The sequence below is a fragment of the Ambystoma mexicanum genome, chromosome 9 (genome assembly GCF_040938575.1).
Source record: "Ambystoma mexicanum isolate Mex_15411 chromosome 9, UKY_AmexF1_1, whole genome shotgun sequence".
NCBI classification, from domain to species: domain Eukaryota; kingdom Metazoa; phylum Chordata; class Amphibia; order Caudata; family Ambystomatidae; genus Ambystoma; species Ambystoma mexicanum.
In genome coordinates this window covers 781,990,467-782,007,032 of record NC_090931.1, presented here as the reverse complement: position 1 = coordinate 782,007,032, position 16,566 = coordinate 781,990,467, and the positions used below count along the sequence as shown (strand labels likewise).

Genomic DNA, 16,566 nt, shown 5'->3' with positions numbered 1-16,566 from the left:
TTAGGCCCAAACCTCTCACCATCATAAATAGCAAAATGTCTCTATTTGATCTACGTACTTTGCATGTGCCGTAACACCATGCTGGTGGTGATGGGCTTGCTGTAAATGTCCAATAACGTAACATAAGCCCTGAGAACAGAGCAGCCCCTTTTTCTGTAGACTCCCACCTCAGAAATGACCGAGTAGATACGTGGCCTCTCCGTCTTGCCGATCATCCAGTCACCCATCATCCGGTTAACAACATCGGCAGTACGGTGGGATCATTGAACTGTTTCATGCTAAATGTGGAGCCATTTCGTGGTTGTTCTGGGAGTGTGGCCATTTCATGCTGCATTTAAGGGCATTTCTTGCTACATTTGAATGTTCTTTTGATGTTGCGTTTATGAGCATTTCATCCTGATTTCGGTCCATTTCATGCTGACATTCTGGTCCTTTCTTTGTAAACCTTAGGGATATTTTTAGTTGTATTTGGGGAGATCCAAGCAGAACTTAATGGGGAACTGAGTTAGGCTGTTTCGGGTAATTGGTCCCCACCGCAACTAAAGCAGAAACTGTGCAGTTTGAAAGGATATGTTGCGAAACATAACCATTTGCACCCTGGTTCAGGATATGCGCTAACTTAGATATCAAAAGGATAGAGCCGGGCAATCAATAAATTACACCAAAAGATCTTGCATCACAGGAAGCATGTGTTGTTAAGATCCAAAACAGCAGGCAGAAAAATATCCACAGCACCCCAAGCCCTGAAGCAGTCATTGTTTCCTCCCCCTCATTACCCAACGCCCATAAGATGTGCAGTAGGAAGACCCTTCCCATGCCTGGCTAGAGCGACCTGTCATGAGCCTGAGCAGTGACACACATGACATGACAAAGTTTGGATATTACAAGGTTGGACAAACAATAGATTCTAGGGGATGGACTATAATTAAAAAGTATCGGTCTAAAGCAAACCATGCAAGGGATCGGGCAACACAACGTTCCTTAAGCTGTCCAACACTCAGAGGTGTAGATAGGGTAGGACCTGAGCGGGCAAGGCCCACCCAAAATCTGTAAATAGCCGCTCAGCAGTGCTCTGTGGGCATTTACAGATTTAAATGTCACTGCGGTGCGTCCAACTACATTAGCTGCAGACCCCACTTGTTAGACAATCCTGGCTACGCCTCTGCCAATACTTGCTATGTTTTTCTTCAAATCATAGAGTTCTCAGCCTGTTCTTACAAGCACTGGTCACACCTCGAGACACCCTATCCTATAAAGTAACCCCTAAACAGATGGCCAATGAAAGTTTTCTCAAAAGTGTACACATTTCCCAAGGTTTGTTACAAAGCAAAAATCCACAAAACCTTATTTTCAAAGTCGGACCCTAGTCTAATACAACAAAAGAGAAGTATTCCCCTGAAGGTTTCTGCTGTGGTTAGTTGCAGTCTGTCTGGCCTGTCTGCTTTCACCTTACTTCTTGTGTCAACCTTGCAACTATCACTTGTTGTCATCTCCAAGTCTTCTGGTTTCTCAAAGCTTCACAGATGGTCTCTCCCAGACTTTGGGGATTTCAGGATTCACAGTAGATCTCTCCCAGACTAGATGTATCTCTGCATTCAGTGTAGGTCTCTACCATATCAGACATACCTCTGCATTCAGAGTAGGTCGCTACAATACCAGAAATGCCTCTACATTCTGAGTAGGTCTCTGCCATACTAGACATGCCTCTGCATTCAGTGTAGGTCTCTGCCATACCAGACATGCCTCTGCATCATTCAGTGTAGGTCTCTGGCATACCAGACATGCCTCTGCATTCAGAGTAGGTCTCTGCCATACCGGACATGCCTCTGCATCATTCAGTGTAGGCCTCTGCCATACCAGACATGCCTCTGCATTCGAATTAGGTCTTTTACAGACTTTGTGTTTCTCAGCATTCACAGTAGCTCTCTCCAAGGCCGTGGGTTTCTCAGCTCTTACAGTAGGTCTTTCCCAGACCTTAGGTTTCTCAGTCTCCACCGTAGTGGACACTCTCCACAACCCTATGAGTAGGGTCTATGTCAGGCAGCCAATATTGTGTAACCCTCCGTCCATGGGTCAAGCGCCTCTCACTTTTACCTTAGGGTTGCTGGTCCCTCCAGGGCCTCCAGGTGTGAACTGCTTCAATCATGGCTTCTATGCTCTCCTCCAGGCAGTAGTCTTTCCAGTGCTTCTTGCTGCCAAGGGAGCACGTGTAAGCACACCTGCTTCCTCTGTGATTCTCTCGCTTTCTGAACATTCCCAGCCTCATTTATATTTCCTAGACTGGGACTTGGCTTCTTATATTGTTCCTGATATGTCATCCCCCTTCTCTGTATTAATTCTGATTCCTGATGGATTATTCCCTAGGGAATTGTTGCTCCCTAACATTAGTCTATTATGAATGCAGCTTTTATACTGGGTTATTACCTGACAGTCTGCATCACAGTTAAATAGGGCCAGCAAGGTCTGCAGGGTGCAGTGCAATCTTGGAATTCCTCTCTGCATGGTGAGCGACACCGTGGCATTCTGTGGTGCCTTCCCCCTGCCAGAGATCTTGCCACGCTCTGAGCGCTGGAGTGCATAGTAGGTGAGCCTTCCCCTGGTTGCTCTCTCTCAGGTGTGGTTCAGATCCTTTTTCGCTGTGACTCGTGAACATTGCAGGTTCATGCAAGGCCCTCTTTCCATGGTTGCATATGTTTGCGCTGGACTGCGGGAAGGCATAGAAGGCTTCCGTCCTGGGACTTAAAGTCCTTTTAGCCATCACTCCACAATGTGGCCTCTGAGGTGGTAGTACCACCTCTCTGGGGGGACAGTGAGCCAGTGGGGTCCCTTCTCATACATTCTTTGAGAAGTGTAGTATCCTGTGATACTAGGTTTGTGTTGTGTCAGCCTGAAGGCTGAATGGAATGTGAGAACGTCATGATGTGCGTGCAGTGTTGTGGGATGAGTGCTCTCTAGGGGTCGGTTGAGACACTCTAGGAGAGATGCAGGAACCAGAAGGATGCTACTTACCACTCTCCTACTTCTACCTTAACCTGTAGCCAAGATACAATAAAGAAGCATCTCCCTTCATTACATACCTGGTCTGGAGTGGTTCCTGCTTCATGATTACTTACCGAGACCAGGGGGAATACTTCGGGAAGCACATTGGGTAGCGCTCCGACCCGACCAGACACTGGCGGGTTGCTTTCCCCACTTGTTAGATGGGGAGTTTACTTAACTTATCATAAAACGGTCACAGACCTTAAGCGATCCCAAAATAATCGTATTTCCTGGCTTTCTCCACCTACACAAAGTTCAGATGTTCCAATTCGCTAAGTTATTGGCTGCTCTACTGGGTAAATGTACAGAAAATAACATTACATAGCTATGTTGGCATATATCGACATCACTTGATGTTCTTTTTTCAGGTACTACTACAGTTGAATTTTAAGACTTGCCATTATAATAATATTTGTAGATGGCTAACTGTCAACAGAACGAATATATTCCAACAAGGTGTTCTGAGTGACATCTGATAGATGTCGAGAGCAAGTCTTCTAGGCCACTGGAACCCCCATGGTGACATGAACCCCATTTCTGATAGTCTCCTCTGCTCTCTCCTTGGATCAGCAGTACATGGAGTGGATAAGGGAGACATGAGGAGGCAACCTGCACCAAAAGTACTACTTGGAGTCCTGACACCTTCCCCGACCTCTCCCTGTTGTAACTTTCTCCCCTGCCCCATGCCACTGCACACCTGGGGAGACGCATACAATGGTGCCTTGCCCTCCTTACAGATCGTGTCAGTATGACTTCCATATTCCAGTTGAGTGATGACATAGTGGTAGGATACATCACTTAGAATCATCTTCATGCATATATGGCTTCTTATGCGAGTCATGCATAACAAAAGGCAGTACCATGAAAGCATGTGCATAGGTTGGCACCTGATGATGTACAGTTGTCATTTTAGAAATGGGAAGTTTTGAAGTTTATTGGCCATCATTGGGCATGTATAATCTGATAGGATTGTATACAAGGATTTCTGCTGGATGAAGCCAATCCCGATTTCTCTCTTGCAAAATAGTATCAAATACAATGCATTATATCAGGCGGCCTAGCATTTGTAAAGCGCAATGTGCAAAAGTACCTCTAGTCATCTTCTATCACAACGCGTTGCCCTCTTTACGTCACCGTATCCATATACTTATTTACCTGTAATATTGTTTTCTGGACCAGAGTGAGAATCTGCCATAAGACAGTAAGAGGGGTCTGAACATTAATTTGTACGCATAAAGACAAGAGTTTCCATGAATTAATATTGATAAATAGGAACATCCTCCTGGACTTTATATATCGAGGATGTATGATATCCATGTGCCCAAGCTGCTTCCGCAGAGCCTGGAACTCTGACCTAGGTTTAACACTGCGATTCAGTTATTCTCCGAGGATGTGCTTTAGTGCAGTGGGCGCCCTCGCTGGGCCTGCTTGCTGTCTGCTCACAATGCATGCATACTCCTCATTGCGCAGCAATTAAAGGTGCAGCACCTCATTCCCTTGCTCCCTTATGTGTGATCTGGAGCTAGCAATTAAGATCCCTCCAGCAACCAGTTCAGATGCCTCCATTGCCAGATTAAGGCACATTTCATTTTTCCTATGCAGCAGGTGACACGCTTCATCTTTCTCATGGGCTGCGTTTAATCTGTGGATAAGAGAATCCATATGTGGGCCATAGAAGGTGGGACGGCTTCTGCCGCAAGACTTTGACATATACGATTGGAATATTGATCCTGGCTAATCGTATCAGTTAAGGTTTTTCTGACAAAGATACTTTACATGATGCAGTAGGAGTTCAGAATTGGAACATGCCGAGGGGATAAGAATGGTACGTAGATGAACTAAGTAAAATTCGGAAGGAACAGGAAATTCATAGGTTTTATGGGTATCGGCAAAGTGCACAGTATACCAGAAAGGAGAAACAATGAGCCAACAAGGAGAACTTATGAGAATTTGGGGCACTAAGATAGTTATGTGAATGTCTTCTAGAACGAGATGGCAAAGATATCAACAAGACAAGATCACATTTGCAAAAAGACACGGTAGAATCGCGGCAGCTAATGGGAACATTTAAAGTCCATTTTAATGTGATTAGAAATCTTTGAAGAGATTTTGAAATCAATTTAGGATAACGACCATAGCAGGGATGAGTACACTCAAGTCTTTATGCATGGGATCTGTGAATTTGAGGATATGATGGTTAGTGGCTATGCCAAGGTGCATGCTTTGTAGGACGTAGAAATGTTAGATTGATTTCAAAATGGCAGATCATTATTAGAGGAGGTGGAAAGCATGTTACCAGGGATGAGTTGCATCTTTACAGATATCTGCCTAAGACTGGGGTGCTCACCTAAACAAACCACTGAACTGCAGGCAACCACGGGGAAATACAGTGAACATGTGCAGTGATGGACTGGTCGTTAATGAACACCTTGTGACTTGTTTCTAATCCGCATAAACAATGGTTTGCCTCATTTGTGTTTCTGTTGCTTTCACTTAGATTGGGAGGCCCGGATCGATAGCCATGGGAGGATCTTCTATGTGGACCATGTCAACAGGACAACTACCTGGCAACGTCCTACTGCTCCTCCAGCCCCACAAATACTCCAGCGGTCCAACTCTATCCAGCAAATGGAGCAGCTCAACCGACGGTGAGGAACATAGCATCAATTGCACACTGTAATACTACACTCAAACGTGTCTGCTCTCATCTTGAACCCTCTGTGTTTCCATAACTTTTGTTGACCAGCATTCAGGATTATTCTATAAATGTACTAAAATAACTAACATAGTCTTGACTCCCTGTCCGGGGCCGACCAGAACCGAAAAGTTAATCAGACCTCAAAAGTTTGATTCAGGTCCAGTTCTTCTTGTTTCACCTAACAAGTTCCTCTCCATTTGGCAGATGCCTCATATAGTGAAGGAGACCTTCGCACTTCACTTATAAATGACTGCAGATATCTGTGAAAGGATTGGCGGGAGAACGATAAGCAGAGAAGCTCTTAATCACTCAGAATTCTGTACACACCTTTACTTGAGAGCAGTACATAGCCTATAGAATGCAGCTTCTTAAACATGTAATTAGTAGCTGTGACTAGGACTTGGGGACGTTTCTTTTTCTGTTTCCTAAGTGTGAATTTCAAAGTGGGTTGAAAATCCCCAAATGTGATTTTATGGTATTACATCATGAAATTAAATATATATATATATATATATATATATATATATATATATATATATATATATATATATATATATATATATATATATATATATATATATATATATATTCAAAAAAGTCCCTGTACGAAGGTACAAAGAAAGTGGATGGCACTCCAGGAAGAAGTTTGGTGCTAGTAGATATATATAACACCCTGACTTCCTGTTTCTGTGTTTGGTGAAGACTACTAGCTCCAAACTTCTTCCTGGAGTGCCATCCACTTTCTTTGTACCTTCGTACAGGGACTTTTTTGAATATATATATATATATATATATATCATTTTATATATGTTGTTTTTGAAAAGATTGATTCATTTTTGCCACAAAAAGATTGTTTTTTATTAAAAAATGTTTATATTAGTCATAACCTCTTTAAAGAATCAACTTGTTTTTTGAAGACCATGGGCCTCATTACAAATCAGGCGGTCCCGAAATAACGGTGGCGGTAAACCCGCCGCCACCGTTGTTTCCGGACCGCCTGATCTCGACTCCTGCAGGCGGGAGGTGATGTTTCGCCAGCTCTGACCTGGCGGATTTAACACCGCCCGCCTGCAGGCAGACGAGGAAACACCAGCAGCATTACAAGAGGCTGCCGGTGTTTCCATGATCCCCATTCCCATTGAGTCCAATAGGACTCAATGGGAATGGGGATTAACACCATTCCGCCTCCGTGATTCCCGGGAAACCGGGGTTGTAATGCCCCGGTAATTCAGGGAATCACGGAGGCAGAATGGTAATACGAGTCCGGTGGTAACCAGGCGGTTTTACTGCCTCGGTTACCGCCGGACTCGTAATGAGGCCCCATGTCATTTTTTTAACAAATAGATATATTTTTAGGAAGAATCAGTTTGTTTCAGTCATGACTCGGTATTCAATCTTTTCATAAATTGATAGACATTTATCATCCCGGTATGTTTTTGCAACTAATTGCTTATTTTTGCTCTTTTACTGAGAGCAGACATCGTTGGAGGGATGATTCACAATTTGCTGGCAAAGCAAAGTTTCATCCAAGTCGGTCCTAATACATTTTTGGGTGAATTAGGTTCTGCCAGCTCTAGCAGTGGATCACATTTGTTAAGAACAAACCCCGGGATGGTCTGTATTGCAATAACACAAATGTTAAACACAAGAGTGAGCCGCAGCCAATCCCAGGAGGTTTCTTGAAAGTCTTTCTTTAATTGTGTCAATTCATGCAGATTGCATTGAGGGGGTATCTCCCTCAACTATGAATCTGTACATTAGCTTCTCCCTTTCATTCTGTGTAGAAGGAAAGACACGTCTGACCACAGAAAGGTCAAATGTCATTCTTTATAAAAGAAATACTGCAGAGTATCACTGTGAGATTTCAGTGTGTGAGCGAACAATTGCGGTTTGGCTTGTGAAAAAGGATTGCATGTGATCAGATCCTCACTGGAATCACCACATTGTGAAAACAAATTTGAAGGCGACCACAGCACACTGACAAAATTGTGTTTATTATTTCAACAAGTTGATCATGGGACAGGAATATGCCAGATGAGCAAATGCAAAGAAAATTGAGTGTGGTGAAAAATGGATTCCTGAATGCAGTGGTGGGTTCGGAAGAGTTTTCCCATTTTGCGTGAGCAGTAAAAACTAGAAGTTAATCTTTACATTTTTGCATTTGCTGGATAGCATCGTGGTTGAGCTGTCATCATTTATATTGTGTTAATGTCTTCATGATAAAATAGCATGGCGTTCTTACTGCAGGCGGGGCAGGGCGGTGCGGGTAAGAGTGGGTAAGAGTGCTGCTTGGAGGAGATCTTTCACCAGCCTTGGGCATAGTAGACCAGTTGAGCTGGGTGCATAGGTTTGATAAAATGGCAGGTTTGTCATTGGTAAATACTTATTTTGCACACACAAAGAGACTAGGAATTAATATTAGTAACTTGGATCCATGGATTGTGAGTTGTGGGGCTACTCAGTGACTGTTGCTCCCACCAACCTGATCCTATATGAATGAAGATACCTATTGATTTAAGTGTTCAAAGTTCCTGGGATCAAATTCCATCTATAGGATGTCAATGCATAGATCCACTTTCAGTTGTCTTTCTTTGGGTCGGTCAGGCCTTCCTAGTGGTCTCATTATTGTGCCAGTCTGGGTGAGAGAGGAGTAGCTTTGTCTCCACGGCCTTGATTCAGAAAGGGCTTTCAGAGGCCCTGTAGATGCCATCCCTGTGCCACTCAGGTGCCCTTCTGAAATGGGCTCAGGTGTATTTCCTCTGCGTGTGGTCACAGTTTTACTCTGCAGTCTCGTTTACTGCTCAAATATTTATTTGACAAGCCCTTAGTAACATTTTACGTGTGTTCAGTCATAGGTATAGATACTTTTCTGGACGATTTTGGTACTCTTCCTCAATGCTTTAAATCAATTAACTCACAATGAGGGACGCAGGCTACACGTTGGCATGGGGCGCAAAGATCGCATAAGGCCAGCACTATAAGCACTTCACCAGCTTCCAAAGTCCGCACTTCCATGAGCAATCGGCACCCAGCTATCATCTTCATCACTCTTTGCCTTTCCTAAAATGTAAGCTCAGATGGTTGGTGGAAAAGGCATCACCTTCGGAACAAGTTACCCCCTGGACTTTGCCTATTAAGCAACTCTGTGCAACACAGAACACAACATGAAACGCATCGTTGTTAGCATGCACACTTTGGTTGCTGGATTGTCATACTACTGTTTTCTCGGTCTCACAACCAACCAGCAGTCAATAGCTCTCAGAAACATTACTTTTTGTGTGAATGCAACGACCTCAAGTGACCCCAATTGGGCTTGTTGAACTGATCAATAATTGCTAATTTTATCTGCAGTGTGGCAGCATGTGATGTGTGCCTCCCATCGATTGCCTGCCCGCTACACCCACTCCCCCTAGAAATGCTTTTCTCTTTAGCTAGTGACTGGTTAATTCACATCTCACTTCACTGGACATAATTGCTACAGCTGAGTCTTTTACAAATGGTAAATTTCGAGTCGAGGCATGAAACCTACTGTACAGTGAGGGCGTCCCACGCTGCCTGAGCAAGTGATGTCACGCAGCAGTGCTGCCCGGCCAGTGGAAAAGTCCCTCTCTCTGTAATTAAGAGCCTTGTTGGTTATAAAGATTAAAACTTGATGCACAATTGCTCCTTCTGTTAAGATGAATAGTTCCAGCAAGTGCCCCAGTTAATATTTACAAGTAGGAGTATGTTACTCGCTATTCTTTAAAGTTGGGAGTGTAATGATACTCTGGGGAGTAAATAAGTAATTCCAGTGTGAGTATTTTATAAGCGAGTAAAATGTTTTTACTGGAAAACAGACTTTTTTTGTAAAAAGTATTTCTTTGCTCCCAGTTAATTAATTAAGATGCATGTTACCTCTACGGATCAGGCTGTAATATTCGTGCTTTACTGGTTTAAACATATCAAGGCAGCTGTGTGGGTGAAAGCCGGGACACAAGCAACTATGTCTCTGTTTCCTTTTTTTTTTGTTGGGGAGCATTTGTACTCCCTACTTTTATTTTTTGGAAGTATTTGACTATTTTTAAGGATTTACAGAGTAAAAGTGGCTGATGCACTCCTTATCTGTAGGGCTGGTTACAGCTAATGAAAATAATCGAGCAAAATGGCTCTGCCTTCGTGAGCCCGCACATTTGCATTTCTACAGGACTCCGGCAAAACCTGCATATATAGATGTTTCATATAGTTTAGTTGGAAAGCTCAGCAAAATGTGCATTCTTAGGAGGTCATTTTCTAAAAAATTTAAATTGCATACATGGAACCACCAGCACTTAACTGCTGTTGGTCCTCGGCATGCAGTTTTCAACACTCACAAAGCAGAGCGTAAACATGAAGAGTAAATCAAGGCAAAATTTCCCTTGCTCTTCACCTTTACCCTCCACTTTGTGAGAAATAAAATACTGTCTGCAAATGACACTTTGCAGCATGGGTGGCTCATCCATAATGACCCACCAATATTCTGGCTCATTGTTGAGGAGCCACAGCTTAAGCTGTCAAAGGGAAACATGGTTTCTGTTCCTCCAACCGACCATGCAAGGCTGGGGGTGTTTTGCCTCCCCATCCTTGCATGACCCATTGGGGATGCAGTCTTGGGAACGGCACCACTGAATGTGCATAGAGTGCACTCCCGTGCTTCCCCACACATTCAGACAGTGTGGGGCGGTGCGTCGTCAGCACTCCGACTCCTGGACGCATGTGCAGGAACCAGGAAGCAGTCTTTGCTTCCTGGTTCCTGTTTGTGCTGTGGGAGGTTGAGCGCTATAAGGGAGGTGCCAGCAGTGAGGAGCATGTGGACCGGGGCAGAAGGTAAGAATAATTTTAAAGTTTGTGTGTCTGTATATGCATGTATAATGAGTGAGTGTATGATGATGGGTGTGCCCATGAATGAGAGAGTGAACCCTGCGTGTGAATGTTGTGTGTGAATTAGTGTGCTTTCACTTGTGTTTGCTAGGCCGGGGCACTGATTTTGGCATGGGGACAAGGAGGGAGTGGCAGGGTGCAGCTTTTCTACTGGGCATCTATGAGAAAGCAAGCATGCTAACAGATATTACGTGGCTGGACTGGCATTTTGGTGCAGTCAGTCTAGACATTTCTTTCTGTGGCATAATATTTATTTACTGGGAATATTGATAAAGCAACCGTGATAAGTGTTATTAAATGGCTAGACTGGCATTGTGTTGCAGCCAGTTTGGACATGTTTTCATATTGCGGAATTGCAAAGCCAACAGGAGTATGTTCTTATATGGGGATACTGCTATATATGGGCAGAACCAGCATGGACATATTTTCTTCAAGTATAATTACTGGCATTATGCGCAAATCAAACATGAGAGTGTACTTGCATGTGAATATTGCCATATATTGGTGCAGCCAGCATGGAAAAGTATGGGAACAACTAGAGTGAAAATGTTTTTAAAATGACATATATTTTGGGCAAAGGCATCATGAAAATGCATTGGGAAATACTCCTGTCCACTGTTCCTGACTTGCATATATTGGATGTTTTCACTTAGTTTGCTGTACAATGCACCATTTAAACCCATTAATCAAAAAGTGTTTGCAGGGGGAGCCCTCCCTCACCTCCAAACCTCCCTTGGTTTGTTCAGACTTCTTCTCTATGCTCAGTTGTTCTGCCATATTTGTGGGAAATATGTATGCCCCTCCAATTAAAAAATTCACCAGCCACCACTGCTTTGCAGGCAATGTTTTATGGTGTACTTCAATGGAATCTGCTTACTACTTACCAGGTATAACTGTGAGGCAGATTACATTGGAATCCATTGCATTTATGTTTGCAGTAAAATTGCATGCATGCGTAAAACGGTGTGCTCTACCAAGACGTAGGAGAAAAGCAAAGCAGAAATTCAAATTCCACTTTCCTGCCTTCCTACACCTTGGAACATCAGGAAAGTGGGGCAGATCGTTAAATGAAGCTTGCTTGTGCACCTCCATTTTATGAGGATAATGTCCCACAGTGTCTCCAATTAGAGCTATTTTTGCATGGATGAATACACATGCGTCTCAGCGGCCACTGCGAGGATCTGAAGCTAGTTGTTTGACCTACTAAGAAAAAGGGAATGTAGATGGATTTGCAGAATGGACACATGTATTACAGGTTTAAATTGTGACACGGAAATGTTTAATTGGCTTTAAATCACTATTTCATTTTTTTTGTATTTGTATCCATTAACCAATTTGTCATTGTATATTTTCCTCATTATTTAGTTAGAATGAAGTTGTCACACCTCAATCTATCTTCCAAATGACCGCCATCTTAAGGAATATGTGCGAATTCACGTAATTACGTCACATTTAATTATGAGAGTGCAGCAAGAATACTTTGAGATATTTATTTAAAATGGTCCCATAAAACGAACTTTCTCTATGTTTTCTCTGCAAACGCTATATAAGATTAGCGTGTTGCAAAAAAACAACATAACCTTTTCCTCTCCATTTTAATTTTAATCCCTTACCATTAAGTCAGACTGGAATTTTCTGTACGGACCTTAACCCATCCCAAAATGGCCGCCGGGTTACGAATACGAGCGTGATGACGTCATCGCGCTACGCGAAATCACGTGGGCGTGGCGTGATGACGTCGTCACGGCACGATCGCGGCAATAAATAGCCAGAATTAGTTTAAGCTAGACATCCCTACATTCGGGTGCTTATCACGGCACAGGACCAAAATCGATCTAAAATATCATGGAAAAAAGGTAAGCGAATGAGAAGTCTGTACCCTCCCCGTTCTTAGTCCTATTAGAACCCTTTTTTTTACTATGTTTTTCGCTCTTTATTGATTAAAAACAAGAAGTAATTGTTTTATCTTCTTCCTCCATTATCCCCTTTATAGCTTTAACCTGGAACTATATCTTACAAACTAAATTAAGATAAATTGCTTGATGAACATAATTTTTGGAAAAACAAACATGATATATGTTAACCAAAAGAAAATCAGAATGGTGAGTCTTTGTAGTAATGAATACAATTACTACTTTGAAAAAAATTCTAAGGTATTACTCAAAATAAGAATTTGGTTTTTTTTTTCTTTTTCTTTTTAGCACTAACACTTCCTCTCCTGAAGAACCATTGAGAGTAACAATGGGGAAACACGTGTCGAGAGAGAGAAATATTTGACTCATTGAGAGAGAGACACATATGAATTACTTTAACTAATGTGCAGTAAAATTAAAGAGAGAGAGAAATATTTGATTCATTGAGAGAGAGAATCATATGAATTACTTTATACTGGTGTACAGCAAAACCAAAGGGATTAAGAAATACATTTGTTTGGAATGTTCTTTTTGAAACCATTTATGGAAAAAACATTAATAAAATGTATAAGACTGTAAAGACTCGCCTGCATAAAATTTAATTAAGGGGCTAGCGCATTTGAGTCTATTTTCCCAAACTATTTTCTTTTTTCGAGTTGTTTATCAAACTCTTTTAATAAAGCATTTCTTAGGTGTAATATCTGATTGGACTTTCTGTGCATGATATCTTTAGGGAAACTTTCCATTCACCTTAACTTTCATATGTAGCGGCACAGTGGAATGTCAACAGACAATGCTGTCTCTAAAAAGAAAGCAATTGAAACAATTGGCCACCAAATTTAGTTCAATATATAACATTTTGGATACTATTTGTGTGTACGTTGTATGTGATGAAATGTATTTTGTAAGTTAGGCATAGTTTCTCCCTTATGAAGCATGGTGTATAATTTGAACTTTGAGGAAAGCACTCACTTTCTATGTGTGACCTTTTCAATCCCAGCATCTCTAGTTTGAGAGAATGGGTGCGGGGTGTCGGAAGAAGGGAAGCAGGAGAACAGTTGATGTAAATAACATGAATATAAAATAAAAGGTAGATTCACAAGTGGAAAAGCCATTGGGTCGATCTTAAAAAATGTGCTCAATACTTTTTGTTCAGCTACACCCCATAGGTGTAATGACAAACAAGAAACATCAAGAGGTGTGCAAGCCTTGGACCCCAAAAGACCTGGCAGGCTACTAACAAAGTTATGTGAAACCTGTGCATTTGGTTTCTATCTGCATAACATCGCTTTACCCTTCCTTCTATAGTCATATAGACATTGTTTGTCCCCGGAGTCGATGGCTTTTCTTCATTCCTTAGCAACACAATAGTGCCACAAATGTTTGCCCCTGTAAGCCCAATTCTTCATTTTGAGTCTTGCACTCCCTCGTCAGCTTCCAGAAATGACTGATCTTCAAGTACCCAAATTAAATTAGGAACTGAGGGCACTACTTCCATCTTCCATCAAGCATCAGTCATCTATGAACACTTCTTAGAGAAGTCATGCCTGGGAGCTTTTGATCATAGCCTTTATTTGCTGTATTAGCAGGACATACTCAAAGACATTTTCTCCTTTAGCCTGTTTTATAGTCCATAGAGTTGGCACAAACTTTTTATACAAATGACTACCTTGTACATGGTATGCTTCTGATAGGTCTTCTTAGAGGAAAAACATTCCTTCAGTATCATTTGCTAGCTTATTTTGTGAGTACAGCAAGCCCACATTAGCATAGCTGGCATCCCCAATTTTGTCTGACACATGACACTGATATGCTTATTTTAGACTTGGCTCGACACAACTATGACAGTGCTGAACTCCTGCCACGAACATTTTGACGCACCAATATATAATCGATATCTGATTGCTGAGGTCCTGCCAAGTTAGAGAGTGCTCTGTATTCCCTTAGAGCAGATTGTATGGCTGCAATAATAATACAGCTTGTCTCTCAGAATAGTCTGCATGACACACGTTATGGCTTCTTCAATAAGAACATGGATCCATGTATCTAATCTTCCTTACTTATCTGGCCTCATCACAATCTTGTCTGGGTTTCCTGCCAATTTTCATTTTTAACCTAACATACCTAATTACCTCACTGAGAGATGCTTCCAAAGACTATCTCCAATGTATCAGCCTCTGTTACCTGTCTGAAAACTCTTTGCATCATTCATAGCCCTCATACCTGGCTGAGGCCTGGAAAATATTTTGCACTTGAGTTATCCATTTTGAAATATATTTTTGTCTGACACTGTATTTTGCTTCAGAGAGTTATTATTTATTTAATTAAACATCTCTCACTTTGTTTCCTTGTGCACTTATGGAGTGTGTGTAACATTAAAAGTACCCTTCATTTAGTGGGCCATCCGAACTCAAATATGCGCAGTACCATGTGTACTTTTTACTTTTAATAAAGGCAATCTAATCCTGATTTCTACATTGATGTAACTATTTGATCGGCCTATCATGTTAGCTATTTTCAGTTGAGGGGGAGGGGTTGGCACACCCTATACACTGCTTTATGTGACAAAGGTTTTTACTGATTCATTTAATCACTAGAAATAATTGGACCCAGATGTGTTTTGCAGTTCACAGTTGACTCAGATAAACCTGGCTGTCTTCACCTTATCCCAAAGACCATCCTGGATGTATTAATGCACCTCCCTGATCCACATTACAGCTGGAAACTAACTGGCACTCACATAAGTGAACAGCAGTTTGCCCATTAAGTTGACATGGGGCAGCAGCAAGGTTTGTGACTGATTCTGGAGATAAAAACCTTCCTCTGGCAAACACCAGAGAGTAAACAAGCCCAGCGTGAAATGGATCCATTTTGATGCCTTCCATGTGGTGGTCTCCAAGCTCCCTTGAACCAAAATTACAGAATGTGTGGTATTTACTGCCTATTACAGAGGGTTCGGAAGAGCTAAATGGTGTGTGCACTAATGAACAGCGGCCTGCTGTGTTGAACACTTCTTATGGCGCTGTGCCCCATGCAGATGCTGCCTGTCTCCTTCTGCTGCTGACTGTGATAGCGATTTCCTATTACTTTGCCAGCTGTGAAGGTGGAAAAAAGCTCAAAGAATATGGGCAGCTTTTAGCTTGCCTAACTCTGGTTGAAGTAGTGGGGTGGCACCAGTAGGCCACTCTGACATAGCTCAGGGTATGACCTGGTCCCTGGGGGTCCAGTTCTCCCTAGGGAAGGTGGTCATGAGGTCTCTACGGAGGGGCATACACATGTGGCACCCCTTTTATCAGGTGGTTTGATTTTCAAAAGTGACTTCATTGGATTGCCTGATACTAATGAACCTGTTCAGTGATAAATCTGACAAATGGCCAATTTTACCACCAATCAGAAGCAGAGGGATATCTTTATGTAATCACTGCCTGCCAAATTTACCACCCAAGTGAAATAGACTTTCTCCCTTCAATGCTTGGTGGTATGTTTTCCATAATGAGGGTCTACAACACTGCTCAGCAACCCTACCCATGTTTCAGACCTATCTCCTAGACCAGGGTGGTCCACCTTCAGGCCTCGAGGGTCAGATCCATGCTAGGTTTTCAGGATACCCCTCATTACTATGCATGAGATACATTTGCATATAATGATTCTAAATGTATGCAAATGAGTCCTCATGACTATTAATGAAGGATATTCTGAAAACCTGACAGGATTCCGACCCTTGAAAGCCAGAGTTGGACTACCCTGTTCTAGACTCTTTTCCTAGCGTACCTTTTATATCTTTAATGGAAAAGACTTGTAATGGAAACCCCCATGCAGTGCAAATGCAAAGAGAGGTCTGTGCCTGCTGCATTCTGCAAGGGAATCCCCTGCTCACTTCTCTCATCCTACGAATATGTGCAGACCGGGACTATAGTACAGCATTTGGATAAGTTAAACCAGCACTATGTATATTTTCCACATATAACTTTGAATCTTTTAAAATATGTATATGTGTATGAATGGGATTTATAAAACTCA

The 16,566-nt window shown here is 42.2% G+C and overlaps 1 protein-coding gene across 9 annotated transcripts in view; it reads left to right on the top strand.

Moving 5' to 3' along the window:
* Positions 1-16,566, top strand: part of HECW2 (HECT, C2 and WW domain containing E3 ubiquitin protein ligase 2) — a 1,520,428-nt gene that overhangs the window by 1,238,730 nt on the left and 265,132 nt on the right. For all 9 annotated transcript variants that reach the window (XM_069615717.1, XM_069615714.1, XM_069615715.1 and 6 more), the window contains one exon: positions 5,537-5,687. In XM_069615717.1, the coding sequence (XP_069471818.1) occupies positions 5,537-5,687 (151 nt within the window). The remainder of the gene's footprint in view (positions 1-5,536; positions 5,688-16,566) is intronic.